Consider the following 25,310-nt stretch of genomic DNA (forward strand, 5'->3'; position numbering starts at 1 on the left):
AGATGGGCTTGGAAATCATCTAGTCCAGGATTTCTCAATCGTTAGTCACATAAACCATTCATTGTTTTGTAGAAATGTGCTCTAGCCTTTGATGGTTTGAGAGAAATTGGCTTCTTTTTCAAAGCTAAATTATTTTTTAAAATGTATCATCATGGCCTTAAGTTGAAAAATCAGTATGATTTTATAGAAATAGAAGATAACCATAAAACAGACAGAACGACCACCACCTTGTTATGAAATTCTGTCCAGTCGTTTGAGCCTTCAGCCTGCCCAATTTTCTCTAATAAGGGAATTCAGCAAAAATGAAGCACGTGTTTAAGGAGTATTATCCTCAACTGGCGATTCTTTCTGATGGAGTCAGGGAGATCAAAAGGGACTTGAAAAGGTCATCAGTTTCTCACTGTCTGATTCAGTGTTATTCAGTGCCCTGCCCCTGTATTCTGAAATCATCTTGGACTTCTCATGCTATAGGGAATAGCATTCCCGACATTCACATGTGGAGAAACTGAGGCCTCTTCTCTCTCCTTCCTGACAGTTACCTTTGCGCCACATCACTACCGCTTTGCCTCTTACCTAGCAGTTTGGCTGGGGGAAGGGAAAAGAAAAGAAACACGAAAGAAGGCAGAGGCAGAGCTGACGATGGTGCTTTTGACTCTACAAAGTCGGAGCTTCCCTGGTTTTCAATTACACCTGCTCTTCCTCTCCTCCGTTACTGGAAGACATAGATGGTAGCCCTACCCAAAAGCTGAAAGAAATAGAAAGTTGCCCCCCACTTCCATAAGGAAAACTCCTGTCTGGCTCCACCACCACCCAAGACATTTAGATCAGGAACCTTCTAGAAGGATGTAGCCATACGAAGGGAAGCATCTCCAGTTGTCTTGCCAAAAAAAGCATTGTGTGAGAAAAGAGCAGAGCCATCTAAATCTAATTCACCCTTGGAGTAGGCCGTAGAAGCTGTGCTAATGGAATTCTAAATCCTCTGGCAAACTGTATGGATTTTCAAAAGGAGGTGGAGAAATCCTTTTTGTCCTGTTATCTTCTCAGGATGGATTTTTAGTTGAAAATCCTTCCTTAAAAAAAAAGATAGGATAAATGTAGTCATACACTTAACTAAGCTCTTTATTCCATTGACTGTGATCTGGAATAAGCTTTTGAGACGTTTCTTCAGACAGGAGGGGAAGGGGCAATCTTGGAGAAATACGCTTCTTCGTCATATTTTTAAGGATGACTCTGATTATATCAAACACTGCCTAGTGTTTCATTTTAATTTTCTGTTACTCTTTGGGGAGAAGGTACTGTGTGAATTTTTTAAAAAGTTTCTTTTCCAAATATATTATAGGATGGAATTAAAAGGGTATGCATCTTAATCTTTGCGACGTGGGTGCCTACATCTGATACGCATAGTGTGAATGAGATTTCTTTCTTCAGTCTCTGACCTTGTTACCTCATCGGAATGGCTCAGGCCATTATTCATGTTGATGGAAATGAGAAAAATTCAGATACCTATGGACTTGTGTCTGCATTTGTTCATAACAGAAAGGCCCCCCCTCAGCCCTGTGTAGGCCCCTTCTTCAGAGACACAGTGGGAACTTTGTAATCAAGAAGGCTTGCACGGACTTTCTGACTGAGATCTGGACAGGGATCCTCAAGCTTTCTGAGCCTCAAGTCTTCATCTGTAAAATGGGGATAAGGATATCTATTGTGTCAAAATATTGTCACAATTAAAATAAGGTGGTATAACTAAAGCTCATAGCACATTTAAGCATGCACTAGGTGGTCGCTACTATTATTATGTATTACTACATTGGAAAGGCCACTTGAGATAAATCAGAATACTTACCAGCTCTGGGGTCAGAGGGAAGCCAGGACTCACTTCTTCGTTTATCACTGTTATCTCCAGTCCCAGTTCCGCTAGCACGTAGCAAGCTCTCGGTTTGTTTTTGTTTTGTTTTGTTTGATGAATGATTGAATGGTTCTGGCATTACCCCTCATTAGCTGTGCGATCTTGGGTAAGGCATGTCACCCCTCGTGAAGTGCCCAGAGCAGAGGTGGCACATGCTATGCTCTCGCCATGGGTGTCCTCCCGTCTCTACTGTCCTTCCCTTTTGAGGATCCCAGATAAAGAACTGGGATCAGCGTTTCCTGGGGAAGATGGCAAGGGAGACTTCACTCAAGGGGGTGGAGAGCAACTACGATGGTGGTTTGCGATAGGAGAGAGAGATTGGGCCCAACTCTGAATGCAGCCAGGGAAACCAGAAATCGATGGGTAGGTCAGTAGCTGGAAAATCAGGAAGAGGAAATACCAGGGTAGGGGGTTCCTGCCCTACAGGCCGAACCGGCTTCTTGGCAAGGGCTGGCCAAGGTGGTCAAGACACAGGCTGGGGGATGGTGGAGGATGAGAAAATGGAGCGGGTGTCGGTGGTGATGAGTTATTAAGGGTGGGAATTCTGGCCAAAGTGGCTTAGCAGGATTCTTGCTGAAAATGACAATGAAGAGACAAAAGTCCAGGCCTAGCTGAAAAAAGCCCAGAAGAGCCTGAGCAGAGCTTAGCCAGGCAGGGAGTCTCTGTCAATACCTCCCCCAGTCCTGGCTGGAAAGGAGCAGAAAGTGAGCTGGGATGGGTTCCAGAAAGCTCCAGAAAGCTACGTGAACGTTGAAAACTGAACAGGGTGCACCCAAGGTGGAGCATGGGAGTGGGAGTGAGGTTTTGGAGGGGCCTTCTGGAAGCAAAAGCAGCATGGCTGAAAATCAGGAAGAGAGAGCGTGACATTTCTAGGAACCACAAGAGACTCAGTCCAGTTTGTATGCTGCGGAGGGGTAGGAAGTGGCTAGAGGTGGCACGGGACCAGACACCCTCAGAGTTTGAACTTCGTCCTGAAGCACGGCGGGGGGGGGGGGGGGGGGGGGGCGGGCTCCATCACTGGGTTTTCCTTCCAAAGGAGTAATCAGCTCCTTCCAGAGGACCCTCTTGGGTGGTTTTAGTGCCCCACATACCAGTAACAATGATGCTGGAACACACCTGACCCCGATACACAATGGCCTGATCCAAACAAAGCATCTTTTCTGTCTTAGTGTCCTGACATTAAAAACCCCTTTTGGGCTAAGAACATGCATTTTGGGGCTTGAGAGAATGTCAGAAATCACATACACTTACCAGCCTAAATCTAGCTCAGGGGACTCTCCTTAGAGGCACCTGGGAAGTTTTAAAGGAAAGAAATACCCTTTCCCCGGCCACCCTCAGAGATTCTGGTTCAGTTGTCTGGGGGTGGGATGGGGCATCGGCGTATTTTAAAGCTCCTCAGCACAGCCAGGGTTGAGAACCACGATGGCGCACCCCACGTAGCCACGTTAGCTCTTGAGAAGGGAATGGACCCCCCTTGCCAGATACTCCAGCCGAGACTCTGGACCAGCATTGCACACCTTCCCGGCAGACCTTCAAAAGCTGCCTGTAGCAAGTGCTGAGACCACTGCAGGCCCATCCTGCTTCCTACAGGCAGGCCACTTTCTAAGACAGTAGGAGGCAGCTGGAGAAGGAGAGGGACCTGCTCACCCCGGGCACCGTCTCACTCCCCAGCCATGTTCTCCGTGCAGCGCTAAAAAGCTCTGTGAAGGATTTGCTTTTCCCCTGAATTTACCTGGAAACTCGAAGCAGGCCTCATTAGCACATTACTCACATTCCCCCAGTCCCACACATCACCTTCCTCCTCGCCCCCACCTCCAGAACTTTCTCTCTCTTTTTTTTTTTCCCACTTGCCCACTTATTCAGTGCAGTTGGGTTCTGTGCCCTGGGCCCTTGAAAAGCGCATTTTCAGAATGGAAATGCCACCAGAAGAAAGCAGGTACCTAAGGGCTCCAGGGTCCCAGCTCATCACCTCTCATTGGCCTCCCAGCGAAATGCCATCCATCAGGGGCGCCGAGCAGCAAGCCCTCCGCAGACTTCCCAAGGCGCTGCCCTGCTTTACGCCTTCTACGCTGAGGCCGCAGATCCTTAGCTTGGTGCCCTGGGTTGTTTCCCACAGCAGTTAGCTGTGCCCTGTGTTAATTCCAATCAATAACCCGCTGCCACTGCTCTTACACCTGGCTGGATGCTGCAGCCTCCACGGCACATTTTGGAAGTAACTTGTTGGGGCCGTGAGACTCTGCACCCCCCACCCCTCCCCAGGAAAGCCCTTGACAGGCTTCCTCCTGACAGCCAGTATCCTTCACTGGGGGTCGGGGGCAAGGGACAGGGTGAGCAAGCGGGCATCCCAACACCTCTTTCATGTCCGGTGACACCTCAGGAGCCGAACCAGCTCCGCTCTGGGATCCATCCCTTGGGATATCCACAAAGCTTTCATTTTTCTATTTTGGCTTTTTTAGAATTCTTTTTTTTTTTTCCTTTTTGTTTGAGATGGCCCTCTTTTTCTTCCATCTAAAAAAACCCTCTCTCCTTCAAATCAGTCCTTTTTTCTTTTTCTTTTTCTTTTTTTTTTTAATCACAGAACCACAGTTTCTCATTTCTTGCCTCTGTTGTTTCCTTCAGCTCCCTGTGGACAGAATGAGACCCGAGAGGATGGCAAAATAATTCAGTTGCCTCCCTGCAAGACGGGAGCCTGGATTGTGCCGGCCATCATGGCCTGCTACCTTTTAGTGGCAAACATCCTGCTGGTCAACCTGCTCATCGCTGTCTTCAAGTAAGTGGATCCTTCCTCGGAGGTCTTGGGACGGAGTGGGAGGCCAGGGGAGGGCAGGCTCTGGTGCCTGAGAAAGGAGTGGCATCTCTCGCTTGATTCTCTCTCATCTCTATTTCAGCAATACATTCTTTGAGGTAAAATCCATATCCAACCAAGTGTGGAAGTTTCAGAGGTATCAGCTTATCATGACTTTCCACGAAAGGCCAGTTCTGCCCCCACCTCTGATCATCTTTAGCCACATGACCATGATCTTCCAGCATCTGTGCTGCCGATGGCGAAAACACGAGAGCGACCCAGACGAGAGGGACTACGGCTTGAGTAAGCTTCGGGTGACGGCCCTGGGCCACCACAAAGCAGGGATTCCTACCATCTCCTGCAGACAGCCATGTAGGACCCCATGCCCACCCTATTATGCCTGTAGGACTTCATGAGGAAATCAGCCCTGCTCTCTATTAGTCAAAGGAAAAATAGAAACACACCACGATCCACCTTCTACCCAGTGTTTCTAAAAGGAGGTTCTATTGGCATTGGGGTGGAATAATTCTTCATGGCGTGGGATTGTCCCACACATCACAGAAGATTTAGCACGCCCAGCCTCCACACATTGAATACCAATAGCTCCTGCAGGTCCCTAAATGCCCCTCAGTACCCCACGCACACTTAGGAACCACTGGGAGTCCAGCCTCATACAGGCAAGCTCCTGTGGTTTCTCCAAGTGTGTTAAATAGAGCACCTGCATTAAATCTACTGGGCCATAGCCTCTGGGATTGGAGCTCAGGGGGTACCTCTTGGTGATCACTAGTGCGCCAAAGCTGAAACCAAAGCCACTTCCTCAATGGCTTCTCTAAGTCTGAAGCTTTTAACAACTTCCCTGACAAAACAATGCCCAGCTTCTTTCTAGACATTAAAACTAGTGAGTCAAAGAGAGCCTGGAATTCCATAAGTTACTGTTTCCACTAGAAACACAAATCTAGGCAAATAGAAAGCTTAGTGGGAAAAGGGTTCACATTTCCACTGGGCTCTTTCTACGGCTGTATCAGTTATGAATTACTCTCCCTGATAGTTACAGAAAACCGGACTAACAACAACACAAATCAATAAAGTTGTATTTTTCTCGTGTAACCAAAAGCGAAGGGGTAGGAGTCCAGAGCTCAGTAGTGGCTCCCTGAAGTCAAAGACCCTGCATTCCCTTTTAGGCTCCGCTCTTCCTTCTTGCACTGTCTTATCTCGTGGGAGCAAAATAGCTGCTGTCTTCCCAGTCATCACATTTGTGTTCCAGACAGGAAGAAGGGGAAGGTGCGAAAATGTGGAGAGAAGCAGCTCCCTCTGAAGAGTTTATCAGGAAGGCAGAACCTCTTCCCAGCACACCACCCCTCCCTGCAGCACACTTCTTTCTCTGGAGCCAAACTGGGTCTTGTGGTTGCTGCCAACCTCAGAGGAGGCTGGAGATGTGTGGATGTGGCTTTCCAGCCTCAGCTGTGGGCGTCTGCCACACTCCACAAACCAGAAACTGAGCTTTTGAGTAACCTGCTTTTTCTTTGACTTAGCTCCTTTCTCAGCCTTGCAATGTGTATGATTCGAACCCGTCCCTGCAGTAAACCAGACACACTCAGAACTCCAGGGCTCCAGAGTGAGCCTAACGCACAGAAGGAGCACAGGGACGGAGGTCACCCGACTGGGCTGGGAGTTAGCCTGACACTTAGTAAAGAATTTCAACCCCTTTTCTGAACGTTGATTAAGTGAGGAAAGTCATTAGGCCCATAGATCAGATGCCATTGCTTGTCCTTCCTGTTTTACATCGCTCACTTTTTTTCCACAGAATTGTTCATAACTGATGATGAGCTCAAGAAAGTACACGATTTCGAAGAGCAGTGTATAGAGGAATATTTCAGAGAGAAGGATGATCGATTCAACTCATCCAATGACGAGAGGATACGGGTGACTTCGGAAAGGTACGTTCCATGGGCACACGCCCCTCCCAAGGATGTTTTGTGTCATGGCGTGCCTTATCAGCTGTGTTTGTTTGCAGCCCCCCAAAACAAAGATTCCCCTTGTGCTTATTTTTATTGTCCAAGCTTATGAGCGAATGGAACATTGTCTGAAGCATCTATCGACCAAAATCCCATACTTAGAGATCCTGGACTTCTCCAGGAGGCAATAGCACCCACTCTCCTGGACACTAGGTTGTTGAGTCTAAGACAGGTCTGCTGGCTCAGACCAGAAATTGGAACATTCCCGCCCAGACACCAACCAAGAGAGACCCAGCCCAAGAAGAGACCAAGGTCTCTCCTTGGGCTGAGGCTCCAGCAGGTTGGCGTTTCACGTAGATCCCCAGACATCTTTTCAGGAGGAGAACAGTCCTCGTACCTGGTTCACATGGATATTCAGTGCCTCTGAATCGGCAGCAGCCAGAGACTTCTGAATTAGGTACAATAATGGATGAGCGGTTTTTTCCGAATTATTTTGTTTTATTCTTTTTATGGAACAATATGAAAACAAATGAAGAGAAGCAGATTCTTCTAGCCAGTGGTGATATACTTGCAGATCTCACTGGTCAAATAGTTTTGTGGACCAGTAACACTACAAGAAAAAAAACAATCCCAAAATATAAAGAAAGAATCCTGGAAGTGTAATTAATCTAGCTTAATGCAAAGGGATTTACATTTTCTGAATTTTTTCATTTTGCCGTAGACTAATAAACACTTCATTCTGGGCTGGCATGTTCAAAACCCATCATTTGGGAACCATTCTGGTAAAGAATGTGCAGACTTACAAAGCTTGGTGTAACTTTCAGTTGTAAGCATTTGAGACATGAAGATGGCACTATTACAAATAGTGGGGAAAGGCATTATATTGATGACTTCAGTTGATATGATTTAGACTTCTAAGATATGAATCAGTGACCTCAAGTTTTCAGGAAATGACATTTTATCTGCTCACCCACTTTGTACACTCTCTAGTGGCTCTGTAGAAATTACACAAGCCGCATTCTTCTGTCCCTGCCTCTTCATTTCTTTGAAGAATGCAGTCTAGATAAGCAGGTATATACACACATGCCAGTGAGTGATTGTATCCATTGGTACTCCGCCAATATTAACAAAGTTTAAAGCTGCGCACAAATTTTATGCACATCTGTCATTGCACAACAGAGCATTCTAGGACGATATGATGTGAAGCAATTTTCTGGCAAACAGAGGAAGGAGCTGTAAATCTAAAAATCTCTCATTCTAAGGCCTTGAAAAAGCTATTTATTAATGGACATATAGCCATGTGGTTTCCAGAAAACTGTGCCACGCGGACACATTGCCTGTTGCTCAAACATTTCCAAAGCATATGTGCACGAGACTTTGAAATGTTTTTTGATCTCAAAAAGCTACAGACCTGGGATCAAAGAAAGGTAGGGGGAAGGAGTGTTGAGATGCAAGGAAGCCTTCACCTCTCTGGGGAACTAGAATGAGAGGTATGGGCACCAGCGCCTGTGAACATGTTGTGACCATGCCACCAGTTCCTTGGAACTGGATAGAAACAGGAAGGAACTATATATAACACCTTACCTGAGCCTCTCATGCCCACCTGTAAGCACTTGCAGGAGACTCCTTCCCCAAGACCGTCTTCTTCTGGGTGTGGTTACAGAGCTCTGCCCTCAAGGACGATGACCAAGGTGAGCAATTTCCAGAAATTCAGGACAGATCACAGGCACCCCCTTCCTGTGTCTTAGGCATTAAGTAGCTTTCTGGAGGAGTGGAGGCCTGGAAGGCCAGGACAAGCTCACGACCAAGCTCAGGTGCCAGAGAGGTGCATCTAAGTCCAGGTCTCATCCTGCTTCTGTTGCTTCTGTCTGTGTTTGTTTGGGGTTTGATTTTTGTCGGTGGTGGTAGTGGTGGTATTGGTTTGTTTCGCATTTGCAAGTGGACCAAAAAATCGTTAAAAACTAGAATTGCACTCTGCACAACAAACGCCACAAGGTGCATGAGGGAACGAAGATCAACCAAGGAAGCAGAGGACCCGTATTCCCCACCTCACGCGCGCTCTGGGACACTTTCTGAGTGGAATGGCAGGTGAAATCACATGTCCCATTTGCTTTCAACAGATAGACAACATATAATAGATAATAAATGATAGATAATACACATATATATAATACACACACACACATTTGGATAGTTAATGTTTAATTTACGTAATTAACTGTACACATATGAATAAGATATTATATAATTCTCTCTTCATGTTAAACAGCCCCAATACAGGGATTTGAGATCAGAAAAATTAAGAGCTGGCTCTGCTCTGCTAAAAGACTTGGGAAAAGGATTTCTTTACATAGCGAGCCCCACATTCCTCTCTGTGCCACCGCCTGTAAAATATAACTTATTTATATAAGTTTTACTTGCATAAATCTTTATAGAAATACAAAGATACTTCCATAATTGTCAACTTAAATGCATCATTCCTAAGTCATATTTTTGCACCCAAATGTTATATAAAGAGCGCAATACAGTATTTGAGAGATCACTAACACCTCTTAGGAATTGATTCTGAAAAATCCTTCTTTTCTCCATTATATTCATTTTATCTCATTGTTGACTTGATAAGTATACCTGCTGTGCCTTCACCATAATTCCCCAGATGCCCACCAGCACAGATCATGTGAACCAAGACAGAACCAAGACATTGGTATGACTCTAAAAATACCTTCCACTGACAGTATTGGCCCCTGTTTCACCCCCTCTCCTTTTGTTAATAACCAGCCAGATATCCACATTTCTCCCCTCAGCCCAGTGTGTCAGCCTCCCTGCTAAAATCACTAGGTACTCCATCACAAACATTATGCATCTGTGTTACTGTATTGGTCTAAATTATCAAGACAAGATGACTGCTGTGCCCATAAAGTCTCCTGTTAAAGAACTCTACCTTTTTAAAGTACTCAAAAAGTACCATCTGCTTAACTATATACTACTGAGCTATTCTGTAATGCTGCCTAGAATTTATGTCAAACTCATATAATTCCTATAATTCAGGAACTTTTCATATCAGAAAAACCTTTTCCTATCTCCAGTCTCCTGGCATTTCTTTTTTATTTCCCACTGGTTATTAAGGATTGCTTACATTTTCTAGTGATCGCAGCGGCAAGTTCTTAACTCCCTTAAAGCAGGGTTTGCAAACTGGTGGCTCTTGGGCAACATCTGCCCACAGAGGGCTATTGGGTTAGGCTTGCAGTGATGGTTGAAATCTGTTCTGAGTGCCTCTGGCCTGGGCATCCCCTCTGCTGCCACAGCATCCCTGCTTCTGTCCTCACCTGCTTCCTGACCTCACCTGCTCACTTGATCTGCCCTCCCCGTGGGCATTTAACTCTCAGACCCACAACTGAGAGCTTCCGGATCACCCTCCCCATCACCCCACCTGTCCAGTTCCACTTGTCAGAAGAAGTTGCAGTTTGATTTTTCTTCTCTCCAGTAACAATTTAAGCGAAGAAGGATATACATGGTTTCTAGCATCACTTATCGAACATCATCATTCCTGAGCCAAAGGGCTTTGTGTCCTTTTTGCTCTTCACCTAGATCCAAAAAAAAAAAAAGGAACAGTCATGTGACTATTAATAGTGTATTCAACTTCTAATTTTCATAACAAAGGGAGACAAGAATAACTTCAGATATATGAGACTCATAAGTAATCAAAAACCAGTGTAAGCCAAGAAAGATGAGCTTTACCCACCTCCCAACCATATCTTTTTTCCAGTGCTGATCTTTGGTAGCTCTGCTGATTGAGTTGGATTTAAATTGCATTCCCTTTTCCTTCCCAGTATGATGAGAAAGATGACTAGCCCAAAGGGAAGGGAAGGTGACCCCAAGGGAATTGAATAATTCACAAATTAGGTGTCAGTCTATGGAGAAGCCAGAGTTTGCCTTATTTGTTCTGCATCATAGCCTTTCATTTGAAAACCTGTGTGAGCATGCCCTCTCCCCCAGCAAGAGGCCCTGTGATTGGTTCATGTGATATGGGATTGTGTTTGCCCCTTATCCTGTAGCCATCCTACTGCTAGCGCTCCAGGGAGGTTGTTTTTTGTTTTTGTTTTTGTTTAATTCAGTTTAATTAATATACAGTGTATTACTAGTTTCAGAGGTAGAATTGAGTGATTCATCAGTTGCATACAACAGCCAGTGCTCATTACTTCAAGTGCCCTCCTTAATGCCCAGCCCCCCGTTACCCTCTACCCCCCGCCTCCCCTCTACCCCCCACCTCCCCTCCAGGAACCCTCAGTTTTTTCCCTAAAGTTAAGAGTCTCTTATGATTTGCCTTCCTCTCTGTTTCCATCTTATTTTGTTTGAGATCTAAAACAGGCATGGCAGGGCACCTGGGTGGTTCAGTTGATTAAGCGTCTGCCTTTAGCTCAGGTCATGATCCCAGGGCCCCAGGATCAAGTCCAAATAGGGTTCCCCGCCCAGTAGAGAGCCTGCTACTCCCTCTCCCTCTGCCTCTCCCCCTGCTTGTGTGCTCTCTTCCTCTCTCTTTATCAAGTTAATAAATAAATCTTTTTTAAAAAATAAGTGAAACAGGCATGGCCAACCAGTCCTTGTCTGTCTTTTTTTTGGGGGGGGGGGTAAAGATTTATTTATTTATTTATTTATATGACAGACAGAAATCACAAGTAGGCAGAGAGGCAGGCAGAGAGAGGAGGAAGCAGGCTCCCCACTGAGCAGAGAGCCTGATGTGGGGCTCGATCCCAGGACCCTGAGATCATGACCTGAGCCGAAGGCAGAGGCTTTAACCCACTAAGCCACCCAGGTGCCCCAGTCCTTCTCCTTCTTTTACTGCATTTCCTTTGACCACATTTTGAGCATATCAGGAAAGAAAATGAATTTCTAGAAAATAACAGCTCTTAAGAAATTGCACTTTGAAGCTGACATTTTCTGTGTCATTAGAATCTTCTTGTGAAGGCTCTTTTCTTCATCATATTGGCCATTAGAGGCTCGTTGTCTTCTTCCCTGTGCTTTTCAACAACCCACTGCGTGCCCTCTGGTGGGGTCCCAGCTGTCACTTTCTTGGGCACCCAGGGACAGGAGACATCACATCCTTCCAGGACCCTGTTGTGCCCCTCTTGTGCTTGCCTCCGGAGTGATGCTGAGTACGCCCTGTGACGCCCAGAGACATGAAAAAGGGAAAGAAGAAAAGGGAAAAAGGGAAAGAAGAAAAGGGAAAAAGGGAAAGAAGAAAAGGCATCTTCCCTTCCATGGTGCCTCTTTTTCATCCTCACTTAGTGACTTCCTGTCTCTCTCTCCTTGAGACTTCCTATCGATTCATAAATCCTTACCATTCTTACTTCTGTTTTATCTCCTGAGTGGTTTGACCAGAGTCAGTAACTAGTGACTGCAATCACGACCCAGAACTCTGCTTGTCCCTCACACCTATTTATATTGGTGACGCACACCCATGTACAGTCACTTCTCAAAAAAATGTTCTGGGAGGCCTGAGTGGCTCAGTTGGTTAAGCCAAAGCCTTTGGCTCAGGTCATTGGCTCAGGTCATCCCAGGGTCCTAGGATCGAGTCCCACATCTGGCTCCTTGCTCGGCAGGGAGCCTTCTCTCTCCGCCTCTGCCTGCCACTCTGCCTGTTCGCGCGTGCTCTCTCTGACAAATAAATAAATAAATAAAATCTTTTAAAAAAAATGTTTTAAGACGAAGGGAGGCACTCTGTTTATGGAACAAACATGTAAATTTTGATTCCAGGATCTTTTCTTCTCTTCAACTCTTGTATTAAACCTCTGCAGTTATATTCACTACCTAACTGATCATACCGTTTGGTGGTTAAACACATCCAGAAATCCAGAAGTTGGAAGAAACAGCCCCTCCTCCCAATTCTTACTTTTCCAAACAGCTCAGACCCCACAGGAGAGCGGCTGAGGAGAGACTGGCGAGGAATAGCTCCGGGATCCTGTTCGGGCTGTCTTCCCCACCACCTCCCTGTCTGTCATTCCCTGGGGCCCTGCTCCTTTCCTTGGCTTTTGAGTACCCCCTCCCCCCGCCACCTCTTCGTTTTCCTTGAAAACCCTCTTTCTCCGTGCACCGCCTGTCTGTCCTTCCTCCGTGCACCGCCTGTCTGTCCTTCCCTCTCTGTTCCTCCCTTCCCACGGGGCTCCTTAGTTTCTGTCTCGTTTACTATCCGGAACCAGCTCCTAACTCCTCCTTGGGCTCATGGTGCCTTAGTTCTGCCTCTCACCGGCTGCTTTTCTCTGCCCCGTTGGATCCTTGGGCGGAAGGCAGGTGGGACACAGGCAGGGAGCTCCCCGCAGAGCAGGGAGATATTTTCCAGTGTTCAGACCCGTGTTCACACACAGTCATGCTGAAAGAGCATCTTTCGCTCTTTCCATACCAACTTTTTGTACACCAGGCTCCAGGAAAGGACGGAGGAGGAGGAAGAACACTGTCCTGCCTGTTTTGATTCTGCCAACACTAAACAACTAAGAGATCCCAGTACCTAGAGCATCCAAAATGGAAAGTCTCATTCTACAAAAATGGGTCTCTCCTGCTCCCGACTTTAATGAAGACGTATTTTACCCACTTACCCAAAGCTTACTGCATGGCAAAATATGAAACTGCAGTCCCTGTGAAACCAAACTGCAGAGGCTAGATGGTGACAAAATGAATCGTGCCTCTGTACGACACACAAACTTATTATTTTAAGTAGTGTTTCTCCAGCTATGTTTATACCACAAAATCAACTGAAGCTGGGGGAGGTTGTATTTTCCTTCTGAATCAGCTGCATTAGCTGCGTAAAGAGCATTGGGTTTGCCAGATACAGAATTGCTCAATTTTCAAGTCTTTTAGGAATACACCGGGGCGTGGCGGCAGAAAGTTCCCGGACCCTGGAAGTGCTACGTTGGGTCTGGAGCATGAGAAGGACATCTCCAGGGCAGGGCTGGTGAGGGCAGTCTGGAACCTTGAGCCCGGGGAAGGGACCCTGGAAGATAAAAGAGTGAGAGGAGGGAGTTGGGGGGGGGTGAGGGGGCTATTGCGGACAGAGACAGAGACAGGGCCGAGGCCAAAGGCTCACACTCTGGCCAGAAGAGCTTTTTGGTTTTTTAAAGCCTTCAGGTCTGGGGCCCCTGGGTGGCTTTGTAGATTAAGTGTCTGCCTCTAGCTCAGGTCAGGATCCCAAGGTCCTGACATGGCATCTGGCTCACCGCTCAGTGGGGGGCCTGCTTCTCCCTCTGCCCCTCCCCCTGTTTGTGTTCCCTCTCACTGTGCTTCTCTCTGTCAAATAAATAAATAAAATCTTAAAAAAAAAAAAAAAGAAAAAAAGAAAAGAAAAGAACTTCAGTTCCTCTGAGAGGGAAACCACATGCCTCTAACTCCTCCTTTGGGCACTGTAACGTGTATTTTTCTCTGACGAGGGTGTCGCTACTATTTACATATTGCCCCCTCCCCCCAATCACTACAGCTGAGGGGACCCAGCCCCAATTCCCACCACTGTTCTTAAAGCACATTCTGTACTCCGCCCCCAGCATGTTTCTTTGAAGGCTCAGCAGTCACCAGACTTACTGTGCCCACTGGGAGTATTGGAAACGTATCTTTACTTCTAGCTTCTCCAGAAAAGTTGTGAATGGATCTCACAAAAGATCTGCCTTGCGGCATTTCATAGTGCAAGTTGGAGGTCACAGCAAAGCTTGGTTCTGGTTTCTCCTTCCCCAGTCAAGTGAAAAGTATGGCACAGCTTTATTTTAAGTATGTGGCCTCTGTCTTTGTAAATAAATGTCCAGGCAGCCTACTAGACCATTGAAATCAAGTTCATAACCACGATGGACTCGGTGAACCATTAGTGGCAGCTGGCAGCATGGAAATGGAAAAAGGAATATGAGACAGATCACGCCCTTGAGAATTATCAGTGGGGAGGGTAGAGACATCTAGAAATGACTGTAATATAAGGCATCTGTGACCAGCTATCCAGAGAGAGAGAGAGAGAGAGAGAGGAGTAGTAGAATTTACTTCTTGATAGGCACTCCAGGTTTTACCATAAATTACTTTATGTAATCTTGGTTAAATTCCTTGATGTTTGCTTTTCCCTCATTAATGAAATGCTTGGGTTAAATTATATCACAGGTGCCTCTGTGACAGGACTGTATTAATTCCTTCAGAGGTGCTAAATTTTAAAAAGATGATTGTAAATGGCAACAACCAAAAAAGATGATTATCTAAATGCAAAATGAGGGCGCCTGGGAGGCTCCAGAGGTTATGAGTCTGCCTTCAGCTCAGGTCATGATCCAAGGGTTCTGGGATCGAGCCCCATGTCCGGACTCCCTCTTCAGTGGGGAGACTACTTCTCTCTCTCCTTCTGCTGCTCCCCCTGCTTGCACACACTCTCTTTTTCGCTTTCTCTCTGTCAAATAAATAAATAAATAAATCTTAAAAAAAAAAAAAAAAATAGTGCAAAGCAAAATAACCCCAGTCCACACTCCAAGTCTTCTGTGGACACTGCAACAAGAAAAGCTGCCTCCTGAAATTCTCTGGTGCAGTTCTGAATCAAGTCATCGAAAGGCAACATCCTCATCTTGGTGGCGACTGATTTAGCCGATGCCCGAATACATGGTTAGTTCCTTGAACCCCGCTCCAGGTCCCAGCTAAGTCATGAGGTACTTGGGTCCCACTCCACTTCAATAAGAACTACTCAACTTTGGTGTTTATCAGGATTGTGCATTAAATTTTACTGAGTGGAAAGGGGTTTGGTAGATAAATACCACTGGATTAGATCATCCCTCAGGCCTCTTCCAGCTCCAGATGATTTAGCTTCTCCGGAGAGGAGCCCGGCCTTGCGTGACCCTCCTTGTGTTTCTTGCCCAGGGTGGAGAACATGTCCATGCGGCTGGAGGAAGTCAATGAGAGGGAGCACTGCATGAAGGCCTCGCTCCAGACCGTGGACATCCGACTGGCGCAGCTCGAGGACCTCATTGGGCGCATGGCCACGGCCCTAGAGCGCCTGACAGGTCTGGAGCGGGCCGAGTCCAACAAAATCCGCTCCCGGACCTCGTCTGACTGCACAGACGCCGCCTACATCGTTCGCCAGAGCAGCTTCAACAGCCAGGAGGGGAACACCTTCAAGCTCCAAGAGAGTATAGACCCTGCAGGTGAGGAGACCATGTCCCCAACTTCTCCAACCCTAATGCCCCGTATGAGAAGCCATTCTTTCTATTCAGTCAATATGAAAGACAAAGGTGGTATAGAAAAGTTGGAGAGTCTTTTTAAAGAAAGGTCCCTGAGCCTACACCGGGCTACTAGCTCCCACTCTGTAGCGAAAGAGTCCAAAGCTCCTGCAGCCCCCGCAAACACCTTGGCCATTGTTCCTGACTCTAGAAGACCGTCTTCGTGTATCGACATCTATGTCTCTGCCATGGATGAACTCCACTGTGATATGGACCCTCTGGACAATTCCATGAATATCCTTGGCCTGGGAGAGCCCAGTTTTTCAGCTCTAGCACCTTCCACAGCTCCTTCAAGTAGTGCCTATGCAACTCTTGCACCCACAGACAGACCTCCAAGCCGGAGCATCGATTTTGAGGACATCACCTCCATGGACACGAGATCTTTTTCTTCAGACTATACGCACCTCCCAGAATGCCAAAACCCCTGGGACACTGACCCTCCAATGTACCAGAGCATCGAGCGCTCCAAAAGTAGCCGCTACCTAGCCACCACTCCCTTTCTTCTAGAAGAGGCCCCCATTGTGAAATCTCATAGCTTTATGTTTTCTCCGTCGAGGAGCTATTACGCCAACTTTGGAGTGCCCGTGAAAACAGCAGAGTACACAAGTATTACAGACTGTATTGACACAAGGTGTGTCAATGCCCCTCAAGCGATTGCTGACAGGGCCACCTTCCCTGGTGCCCTGGGAGGCAAAGTAGAGGATCCATTGTGCTGCCATCCTGAGCGAGAAGCAGAACTGAGTCACCCCAGCTCTGACAGCGAGGAGAACGAGGCCAAAGGCCGCAGAGCCACCATCACAGTACCCTCCCAGGAGGGTGATAACTCAGACAGAACCCTGTCCAACAACATCACGGTTCCCAAGATAGAGCGTGCCAACAGCTACTCGGCAGAGGAGCCAAGTGCATCATATGCACACACCAGGAAGAGCTTCTCCATCAGTGACAAGCTCGACAGGCAGCGGAACACAGCAAGCCTGCGAAACCCCTTCCAGAGGAGTAAGTCCTCCAAGCCAGAGGGACGAGGGGACAGCCTGTCCATGAGGAGACTGTCGAGAACATCCGCCTTCCACAGCTTTGAAAGCAAGCACAACTAAACCTTCTTAGTCAGCACTGCAGGAGGCTCAAGAATCCAGCCCTGAAATTCTCCCTGAACTCCACCTGTTCCCCTTCCTTGAAGCTTACCTGCTTTATTCTTAGCTGAGCAAAACAAGCAATGCCTTGGGAGGTGTTAACTCGAAGATGACCTCTGGGCCGCAGATCAGGAAAGCACTTGGTCTAGCCCAGTGCCAAACACAGGGGCTTTAAGTCATGTTCACACTCGATGGGTAGGGTGGGAAAAGAGGGAGAAGAAGGGGTGCGGTGAGCGTGTAGGTCTAGCGACTTCAGAAAGCCATGAGCTCTGGGAATGAAGGGGCTTCACGCACTCTCCATGCCAGGAGGCATCTTTCCATTTCTGACCATTACCAAGAGTTTTAGGATACAGGGCTAAATTGCAAAATAAGATAAAATAAAGTAGCCAGCATACAAATGAGATATTCTAAACTTCAATTCTGTTTTCTTTTCACATTGGCTCCATCACTGGTGACTGATGAAGAGCATCCTTTTTATTCAGTATAAGCCGGCAGCAAGCAGTTCTACCTAACGTCCCACATCCTTCTCATGCCAACACTTCTGTAATTGATCATTATAAAGAAAAAACAAGGTAACAGTCATAGTTCACCTGTCTCTTCTATATTCACTTCTGGTGCCACAACTGTTTATCTTTCTTGAAGAAAATAAAGGGAACAGAAATGCCTTTTTGTGTTGCAAGCAAAATGAAAGAAGAATTGAGGCTAAAAACAAGGGTCAAGTAGTTTATTACAGATAGTGGGCATTCGAGTATAGTCGAGCAAGCTCAGGATGAATGTAATTAAATAATTTTATATTTTTAATTTATTTTGTACCTCACTTGTCATCAATGAAGTCACTCACTGAATCTGTGATAGTGAACTGAAAGAAAGAAATATATATAGTGGGCAGAACTCACCTAAAATTGCCATGTGGTATACTGTTACATTCTCACCCTTCGTGTCCCGTGTCATGCTGCTGTGTGATTGTCATCATTTGCATGGCTCCCCCATGTCTTCTGAACATTTCCAAGATGTACCTAGAAATTCTTCACACCACTCATCACATGACCATTTTGTATATGAAGATCTGATCACACGTGGATATTTTCATACCTAGAGTTTTGCCGTTTAATCTGAGCTCAGCATAAATTTAATTGGAGTTTTTCAAGGGCTGGTATCTTTTATATGGAAATGTTCCAAAGTACTTTTTAAGGAAGTTTCAAATCATAAATAATCTTAGAATTGACTGGGAATTTGGTACAACCCAAAGCCATCAGTTGCAGGCCTACCATGAATATTTTTCTTATATGTAGAGCTATAAAAATGATAGAGTAGACCCAAGTAGAAAGCAAACCACATAAAGACTTCTATAGTATATGCTGCTTATATACCTATATATGCATTTACACAGAGACATGTTTATATATAGTATATAGACAGGCATATAGAGCTTTCTTCAGAGGCTTGGACTTTTCTATCACCTTGAGGTATAAACCAGGATTTTTAATACCCAAGGAGTTCCATTGAAAGAGCTCATTCTGTTAAGTTGAATTTTGACAGATGTTGAAATTATGTTTTTGTTTTTTTTTTAAATCCCTATGACCTTAACTCTTCCTTGTCCCAAACTAAAGTTGCCAAAATGACTGGCTACCTGCCCTTTGCTTCTTTTCTGTCCGGAAACACTTGCTGCGATGACATCTTATTTAGTCTGGTTTCTCCTGCACGAAGTGATTACGCCAAGTACAGTCTGAATTAGACATGCAATTCTAAACCAGATAGTATTACGGACTCTTTAATACAGACGTACGCTACTAGGTCAGAATCTGGATTTGAAGGGGGATAAAGCAATATTGACCCTCAAATCTTCCAATTCCTTCTTGTGTCCCTGATTTTCAAAAGAATAAAATCTTTAAGGAAAATGACCTAATATTCTCGGCCCCCAAAATACTATGTGGTTCTCCCGTTGAGTTGTCATTGGGAGCTCCAAATTTTCTTATTATGTGAAATCAAGTAAATATGTGGACTAAAGCTCTAGCCTGTAAGGCTTTGTGTTTGTTTGTTTTTTTTTTTTAAACCCCTCTGAACAAACCTTTTGGCTATAGAAATAGTTATGAGGCCACATACAAAGAATTAAAGAATTCCTTCTCACTCTTTGGCATTTGAGTAAATCGGACACAAGCAACCAGACTCCCTCGTGTGTGATTGCTCTAGAAATGCTTACATTTTTATTGAGCCCCACATTGGCTGTTTCCCTTTCAGCAAATAGGCATTTGGTCTGAGAATAAATCAGTTGCCCTTAAACTTCCTTGAGCCATGCATCTCAGTGAGAATCTGATGAAATCTCTGGGCCCTCTCCCCAGAAGAAAATGTATATACATGCAGCATTGCAATGTAACTTGAAAGGAGGATCCATGAACCCCTGGTTCCAGTTGCTTGATAATGAGGAAGAGGAACCATGTTTGTTCATAATCGATACGAAGTCCAAATAGGCACTTTACATTTGAGACCATTTCTCTGTGATTCTCAGGAAGGCCAAGTCTCAGCACCAGAGTTGGAACCAAGATTTTGTTCTTTTCGTCCCTTAGATTATATTTTGCTATTTTGATATACTTGTATCCTAATGTTTGATGATTTAAGAAGCCAGAGGCTCTCTGAGTGAGTCTGTAGAGGAATCCAGGAAGGAGGCAAAACCATTATTCTTTGACCACAGAGCAGGACATCATGGTACCTCTAGGGCCCCATTCTGGAAAGCGAGGGAAAGAAATTATGTGCACAAGTGTTTCCATTCATCATGATTTCTGGAGAGAGCAGAACAGGACTGGGGAAATGCAGTCCTTGCCAGTCCAGACCTCGTGACTGCCTGGTCCTTTTGTCGTACAGGAAAACGAAGCTCTTACCTCTTTGTGATGTGTGCAAAATATATAAGCCAAATTTAAATTACTTTAAATGTAAACCGTGCAATTCTCATGAGCCATTTCTTTCCTGTGCACATACATGTGTATTCTGTCTCAATCCATTTCTTCCCATTTCTGGGTTCTCCGCGCCCCGACATGGCATTGACTCCATGGTCTTGTGCAGTCAAGCTCGTGTTCAGCTCATTTATTCCATCCCGTCCCTGATCAAGGGGACGTTAATTACCTGTCTCTATGAGTTAAGCAGCTCATGGGCAGCACATTATTGAGGAACATAAATAAAGTCAGAGAGAGCTCACAGCAGTAATAGCTTTGGTTTCATCATCTGCTTCTGAGGTGCCAATTTTTACATGTACTATACGTCATGATTTGTTCTAAGTCACTTGTTCCTTTTGAAAAAAAAAGAAAGAAAGAAAAGGGTGTTTTATGAAAATGGCCATGGAAATTCCCTGATTGACCCATACTTACAGTTAGAAACTTCCTCCTTGACGGATTTGAATGAGGGGCTGGAAAACTTGGGCACAGTTGCCATGGCTAGTTCATACATTTCTGCAAGCCAGAGGTGTATTAGCAGGCAGAACACAGCACTTTACCAGAACTGGCTTTCCTTTTAAGTCTAAACTTCCAGGTCTAGGATATATATTTAGCACTTTGAAAGTTCTCCTTAAAAAAATACATATACACACACACATACACACACACACACATATGTATGTATGTATATGTGTGTGTGTGTGTGTGTATACACACACATATATATGTGAATATATATATATGAATAATCCAGTGGGAAAAAGGTACTTGTAAAAACACACAGTGTGTTTCTTCTGAATGTTTCAAATGTATTCTCAAAGATGGTTTCTATAGATAATATTATGGTAGATAACTGGATAGTACATTCATTCGACTTTCTGAGGCTCTGCAGTCTAATCTTCCTGAATGTTTGGCTGTGTGACTTCTGTCTTGGCAATCAATATTATCCAGTCATCCATCATGCGCCATCTATAGACTGTGCCATCCAAAGTGTCGAGCCATGCTGTATTATAAAACACACATACACATATATGTAACCCGTGTTTCACCCGGCATAGTTGTAGCATGTGGTTGTATTAATGAACGTCACTGGCCAGTCTGTGACATTCAGTAAAGAAGCACATGTCGCAAGGATTAAGTATGTGCCCAATTCCACGTTATTCAGCATCCCCGCAAAATGAGCACTTTGGTTCCCGATCTGCTTTTTGGTTTTCGCAGTCCTCTAACCCTCAAGGAACTACTTGCCTGGGCCGAGGTCCGTCCTCTAACCAGCCCCGCGAACCGTGGTAGGCAAGTTGGGTTTTGCAAAATGCGAACTGGCCTGTGATGCGAAAGACTCTGTGACAAATGAACTTAAGATAATATTTTCAACTCCAGTGTGGAATTAGCTGTTTGTTTACATCTGCTAACCCCCTGCAGAAGCAGTGTACAGTATTTTATAAATATGTTCATTTAGTAACACTGATACGTTTGTTTCTAGATGAAGTGATGCTAGTGTGTAGGTAGTTATATATGTTCTCAATATTGCATCTGACTCATTATTCTTTAATGATAGCGATGTAACTTAAATGAAGTAATCCCTCTCCAAATCCAGTCTTAATTTTGTGGCAACAAAATGCATGCTCTGCTTTATGCGTTTCTTTTGACTTTTTAAAGACACTTAATATTTGACTATTGCCTGCTGTAACACTTAACCCAGCTAGGAATTCGCTCACATTGTTGGGCTTCTTATACTGTTTGGGGATTATGTTTGATTTTTAAAAATTAAAAACAAAAAAGTAACCAAGGGTTTTTTTTTTAATCTTATTTTAAGCTCCGAACAAATAATATGAAATAAGGTATTAACCACAGGGTGCGTAGCTAGAGGACCCAGAGATGGCTGGCCGACACTGTGCAGGTGTTGGCGCATCTGTGATGTAGGAAAGACACATTTCTGATCCTTTAGGGCCACTGGGTGCAAATCGCGAAACCAGAGCGGAAAGTGAGAAGTCCCTTCGGACAGTACAGAAAGCCACAGAGCATTATGAATGAGTGGCCCAATGACGCCCGTGACCTCCCTCCTACCTGGTGGCTTTTCTACCTTGTGTGCGAGCCTGGTCCAGAGGCGAGCGAGGGGTGGGTGACTGGGGGTCTGATCCAGAACCGGGTGACTGAAGAAGGTTGCCCTTTAAAGAAATCACCATGTCATTATCAGAAGCCTCTCTTTTCCAAATGGAAAGGAGCCACTTTGCACAGTCTTATAAATGACTGCCCTTCCAACAGGGAGAGAAAACTTCTCCCAGCCTCTGCTGGCCTAAACTTTCTCTTCCCTTTCCATGTCAGACGTTCTCTTTCCCCATACCAGAGTCAACCAAAGCAGGGCTTGGTTCTGATTTAAGGAAAACAAGATTTTTTTTTTTTCTTTTCTTTTTTAATCCACTCACAAAAGCCATTTTGTTACCTTTTCTCTGATGAGTTCCTTGCGCTGGTCGCTATGACGTCAAGACGTGACGATCTCTATATGTCTGTCTGAGAAAGGGTCTCGGTGGCCACGTAATCCACCTGGCAATAAGAGTGAGGTGAATTTTCCCTTCCCTAAGTTCCCTTGTCTGCCAGCCCCCTTAAGCCTCCAGCCCCTTGCCTGTCTGCATAGCGTTTATGTGCTGGAAAGTGAAAAGGGCACACATGGCCACAGGTCGGTGGGCTCTCTGCAGAGCTTCGGTACCAACCTTGACCCAGGCCTTCCTCCGGGATGGGCAGGCTGCCCGGAGCATTGGGCCGCAGAAGTAAGTTCACCTTGGCCCCCAGATGTGCAGCTTTCTTCACCCCCCTAACTTTCTTCTTTTCTCTTGGCCCAGCACAACAGGCTTTTTGCCAAACCCACAGACCCTTGGTCCTATGACCTCAGCACCCCGTGGAGCCTGGCACAGTAAGCTGAAACACGGGCTCCTTGGAACAGGTCATGCTTTCAGACTTTGTCCACCCCTCATCTTTCCACTAACCGAGGCTCTCCCCACCCACCCCGCATTCTACCCCCTATCCTGAACTCAGCCAGTGTTTGTGTTGGCCCCGTCCAATTCTATGCCTATCTGAACCCCAAAAGAACCCCTCACGTCTTTACCCCCATTCCCCACATGTCATCAGAACCAGCCGTCTGCATCTAGATGGTGGGGCTGCAAGCCGAAGGACAGGCAGGGCCTGACGCCAGGACACAAATGTTCCCGTTGGACTCAAGAAAGACAACAGGAAGAAGCAGGGTTTGTGGGGCACGAGGGAACACACGTCCTATGACAAAAACATTCACATTCCAATTTGTAAACACTCTGCTAGCCAAACAAACATGTCTGCCAGCAGCATTCAGTCCCAGTGGCAATAGTTTGGGACCTCTGACTTAGGGCCAGCTGGGATCATGTTCTTGATCCTGACTTAGTGTATACAAGAAATACACCGAGAACTGAGGTGGGGGTGGAGAGGAACTCACCCTATTCAGGGTTATTCCTTTTCTCCTGAATGAGAGATGCATGTGTATTTGCTAGCTGCATCTTTCTGGACCCAAAGGCAGGATCTTTGTGAGGGGGATTCAGAAGAAGAGTACCGTACATAGCATCGTATCAAGGCTTATCTGCTTTTTGTCACTAGAGCATCTAACTTGAGTTTATATTGCTGTTCCTGCTGTGCAAAACAGTATACATGGTATACTGTACTCATAGTCATTTCATAACCTAGAACTTAGACTCTCATTTGTAAGCATTCTAACCATAGTTTATAATGGGGGAAATTATTCAGATATCATTTTTAAATGAATTCCTATAAATATAACAATTTTGAAATTGGGTTTGTTAAATATATATACATCTTTTCCTTCTTTGTGTATGGATAGACCGCGGTTGGCATATCTATCGACATTATAAATATATATAAATCCTTAGAGGAATTGTTCTTTTTTTAAAGGTCTATTATTGGATTCACAATGCACTTTGAGCTTGTTTGTTTAGATATATAATTCGAAGCAGAAGTTGGCAGATACCCTGGGAAAAACTTTCTGAAATTTCTGTAACAAATGTTTTGCAATAAAAAAAAAAAAAAACCTCGGTAGTTTAAAACATGACTTGGGTTTCCTTGTGCATTTATTTGCCATCACTTGATCTCCACCATCTGCATGCCAAGAGGAGTTGGGGCACACAGAGATAATTGCTTAGGGCCATGTAAATTAATTTGCAGAGCAGAAGTTGAGAACAGGTAGCCTCTGGAAAAGGCTGCCCTGGAATGTTCCTAAGGAACAGGGCGGGTTTAATAAGACACACGGAGGTCACTCCAGGTAAGGGGAACAGGAATTTGATGAGCCTTCAAATGCTCTAGTGCTTCATCCTGGTTAGAACTTCTGGGCAGCCCCATGGAATCTCCAGTACTGACCCCAGTTTTATGAATGAGGCTTTGCTCCAACTAGTCTCTTCATCTGTACCTTTCCCACTGGCTCTGTCTAGCCAATCTTTTGAAAATGGGACGGATAGTATAGCAATGTGTCTGTGTTTATGAATATGGAGATTTATGTAACACACACACTCTTCAACCACATGCTCTCAGATTTCCTGGAAAATTGGGTCCACCATCCTTTGCTACCAAAATCTCAGATTTTGAGATTTTTGAGATCTCAGCTTCCTTGAAGGAGATATTGATGAAGGCTGAAGAAAATTAATTCTCTAGGGCTAAATTTAAAAGTTAATTTAGATTTAAAAGTAATTTGTCTGTTACTTACTTGTTGACATTACTCTGTTTGATTAAAAACCAGAACATGACTTGTTGTTTAAAGGCCTAGATTACCACATCCCTATCAGTGGAATGTTCTCAGGAATTACTTCTTTTTTACCTCTCCTGATCTCTGGTTGTTAACTTGGCCTCCGCCCAACATTTGGCACAGTACTGTCTTCCAGTTTCAGCCGTCTATCAGCCATCTTTCTCTTGTGCTGTGTCACAGTCATTATCTTAGGACATAATATAGTCACACTAAAAGGACTTGTACTCAAAACAATGAACCATTGCCCCAATATTCTTCATCTCAGGCACCAAAGACCCACCTATTTTATATAAGACTAGATGTGTTTGTTCGTCAGGGCTGCCTTTAAAAAATACCACAAATTAGGTAGTATGACAGAAATTTTTTGCCTTATAGTTCTAGAAGCAAGAAGTCCAAGATCAAAGTGTTGTCAAGATTGGTTCCTTTTGAGGGCTGTGAGAATCTATTCAATGCCTCTTTCATAGCTTCTCGTGATTTTCTGGCAATCCTTGACATTCCTTGGCTTGTGGCATCACCCCAATCTCTGCCATCTTCACATGATACTCTACCTGTGTGCCACCCATGTCCAGATTTACTCTTCTTATAGTATGTCACCCACTGCATTCCAGTGCGACCTCA

The 25,310-nt window shown here is 45.1% G+C and overlaps 1 protein-coding gene across 18 annotated transcripts in view; it reads left to right on the top strand.

Annotated features, from left to right (window-relative positions):
* The window catches only part of TRPM3 (transient receptor potential cation channel subfamily M member 3), a 785,382-nt gene extending 761,387 nt beyond the window's left edge, over positions 1 to 23,995 (top strand). For 16 of the 18 annotated variants that reach the window (XM_032308281.1, XM_032308285.1, XM_032308289.1 and 13 more), the window contains 4 exons: positions 4,523 to 4,673; positions 4,792 to 4,991; positions 6,493 to 6,625; positions 15,506 to 23,995. In XM_032308281.1, the coding sequence (XP_032164172.1) occupies positions 4,523 to 4,673; positions 4,792 to 4,991; positions 6,493 to 6,625; positions 15,506 to 16,958 (1,937 nt within the window). In that variant the 3' untranslated portion in view covers positions 16,959 to 23,995. The remainder of the gene's footprint in view (positions 1 to 4,522; positions 4,674 to 4,791; positions 4,992 to 6,492; positions 6,626 to 15,505) is intronic. The other 2 variants (XM_032308298.1, XM_032308299.1) reach the window with 1 other exon arrangement.
* Positions 23,996 to 25,310: the final 1,315 nt, after the last annotated feature.

The sequence above is a fragment of the Mustela erminea genome, chromosome 12 (genome assembly GCF_009829155.1).
Source record: "Mustela erminea isolate mMusErm1 chromosome 12, mMusErm1.Pri, whole genome shotgun sequence".
Taxonomy (NCBI): domain Eukaryota; kingdom Metazoa; phylum Chordata; class Mammalia; order Carnivora; family Mustelidae; genus Mustela; species Mustela erminea.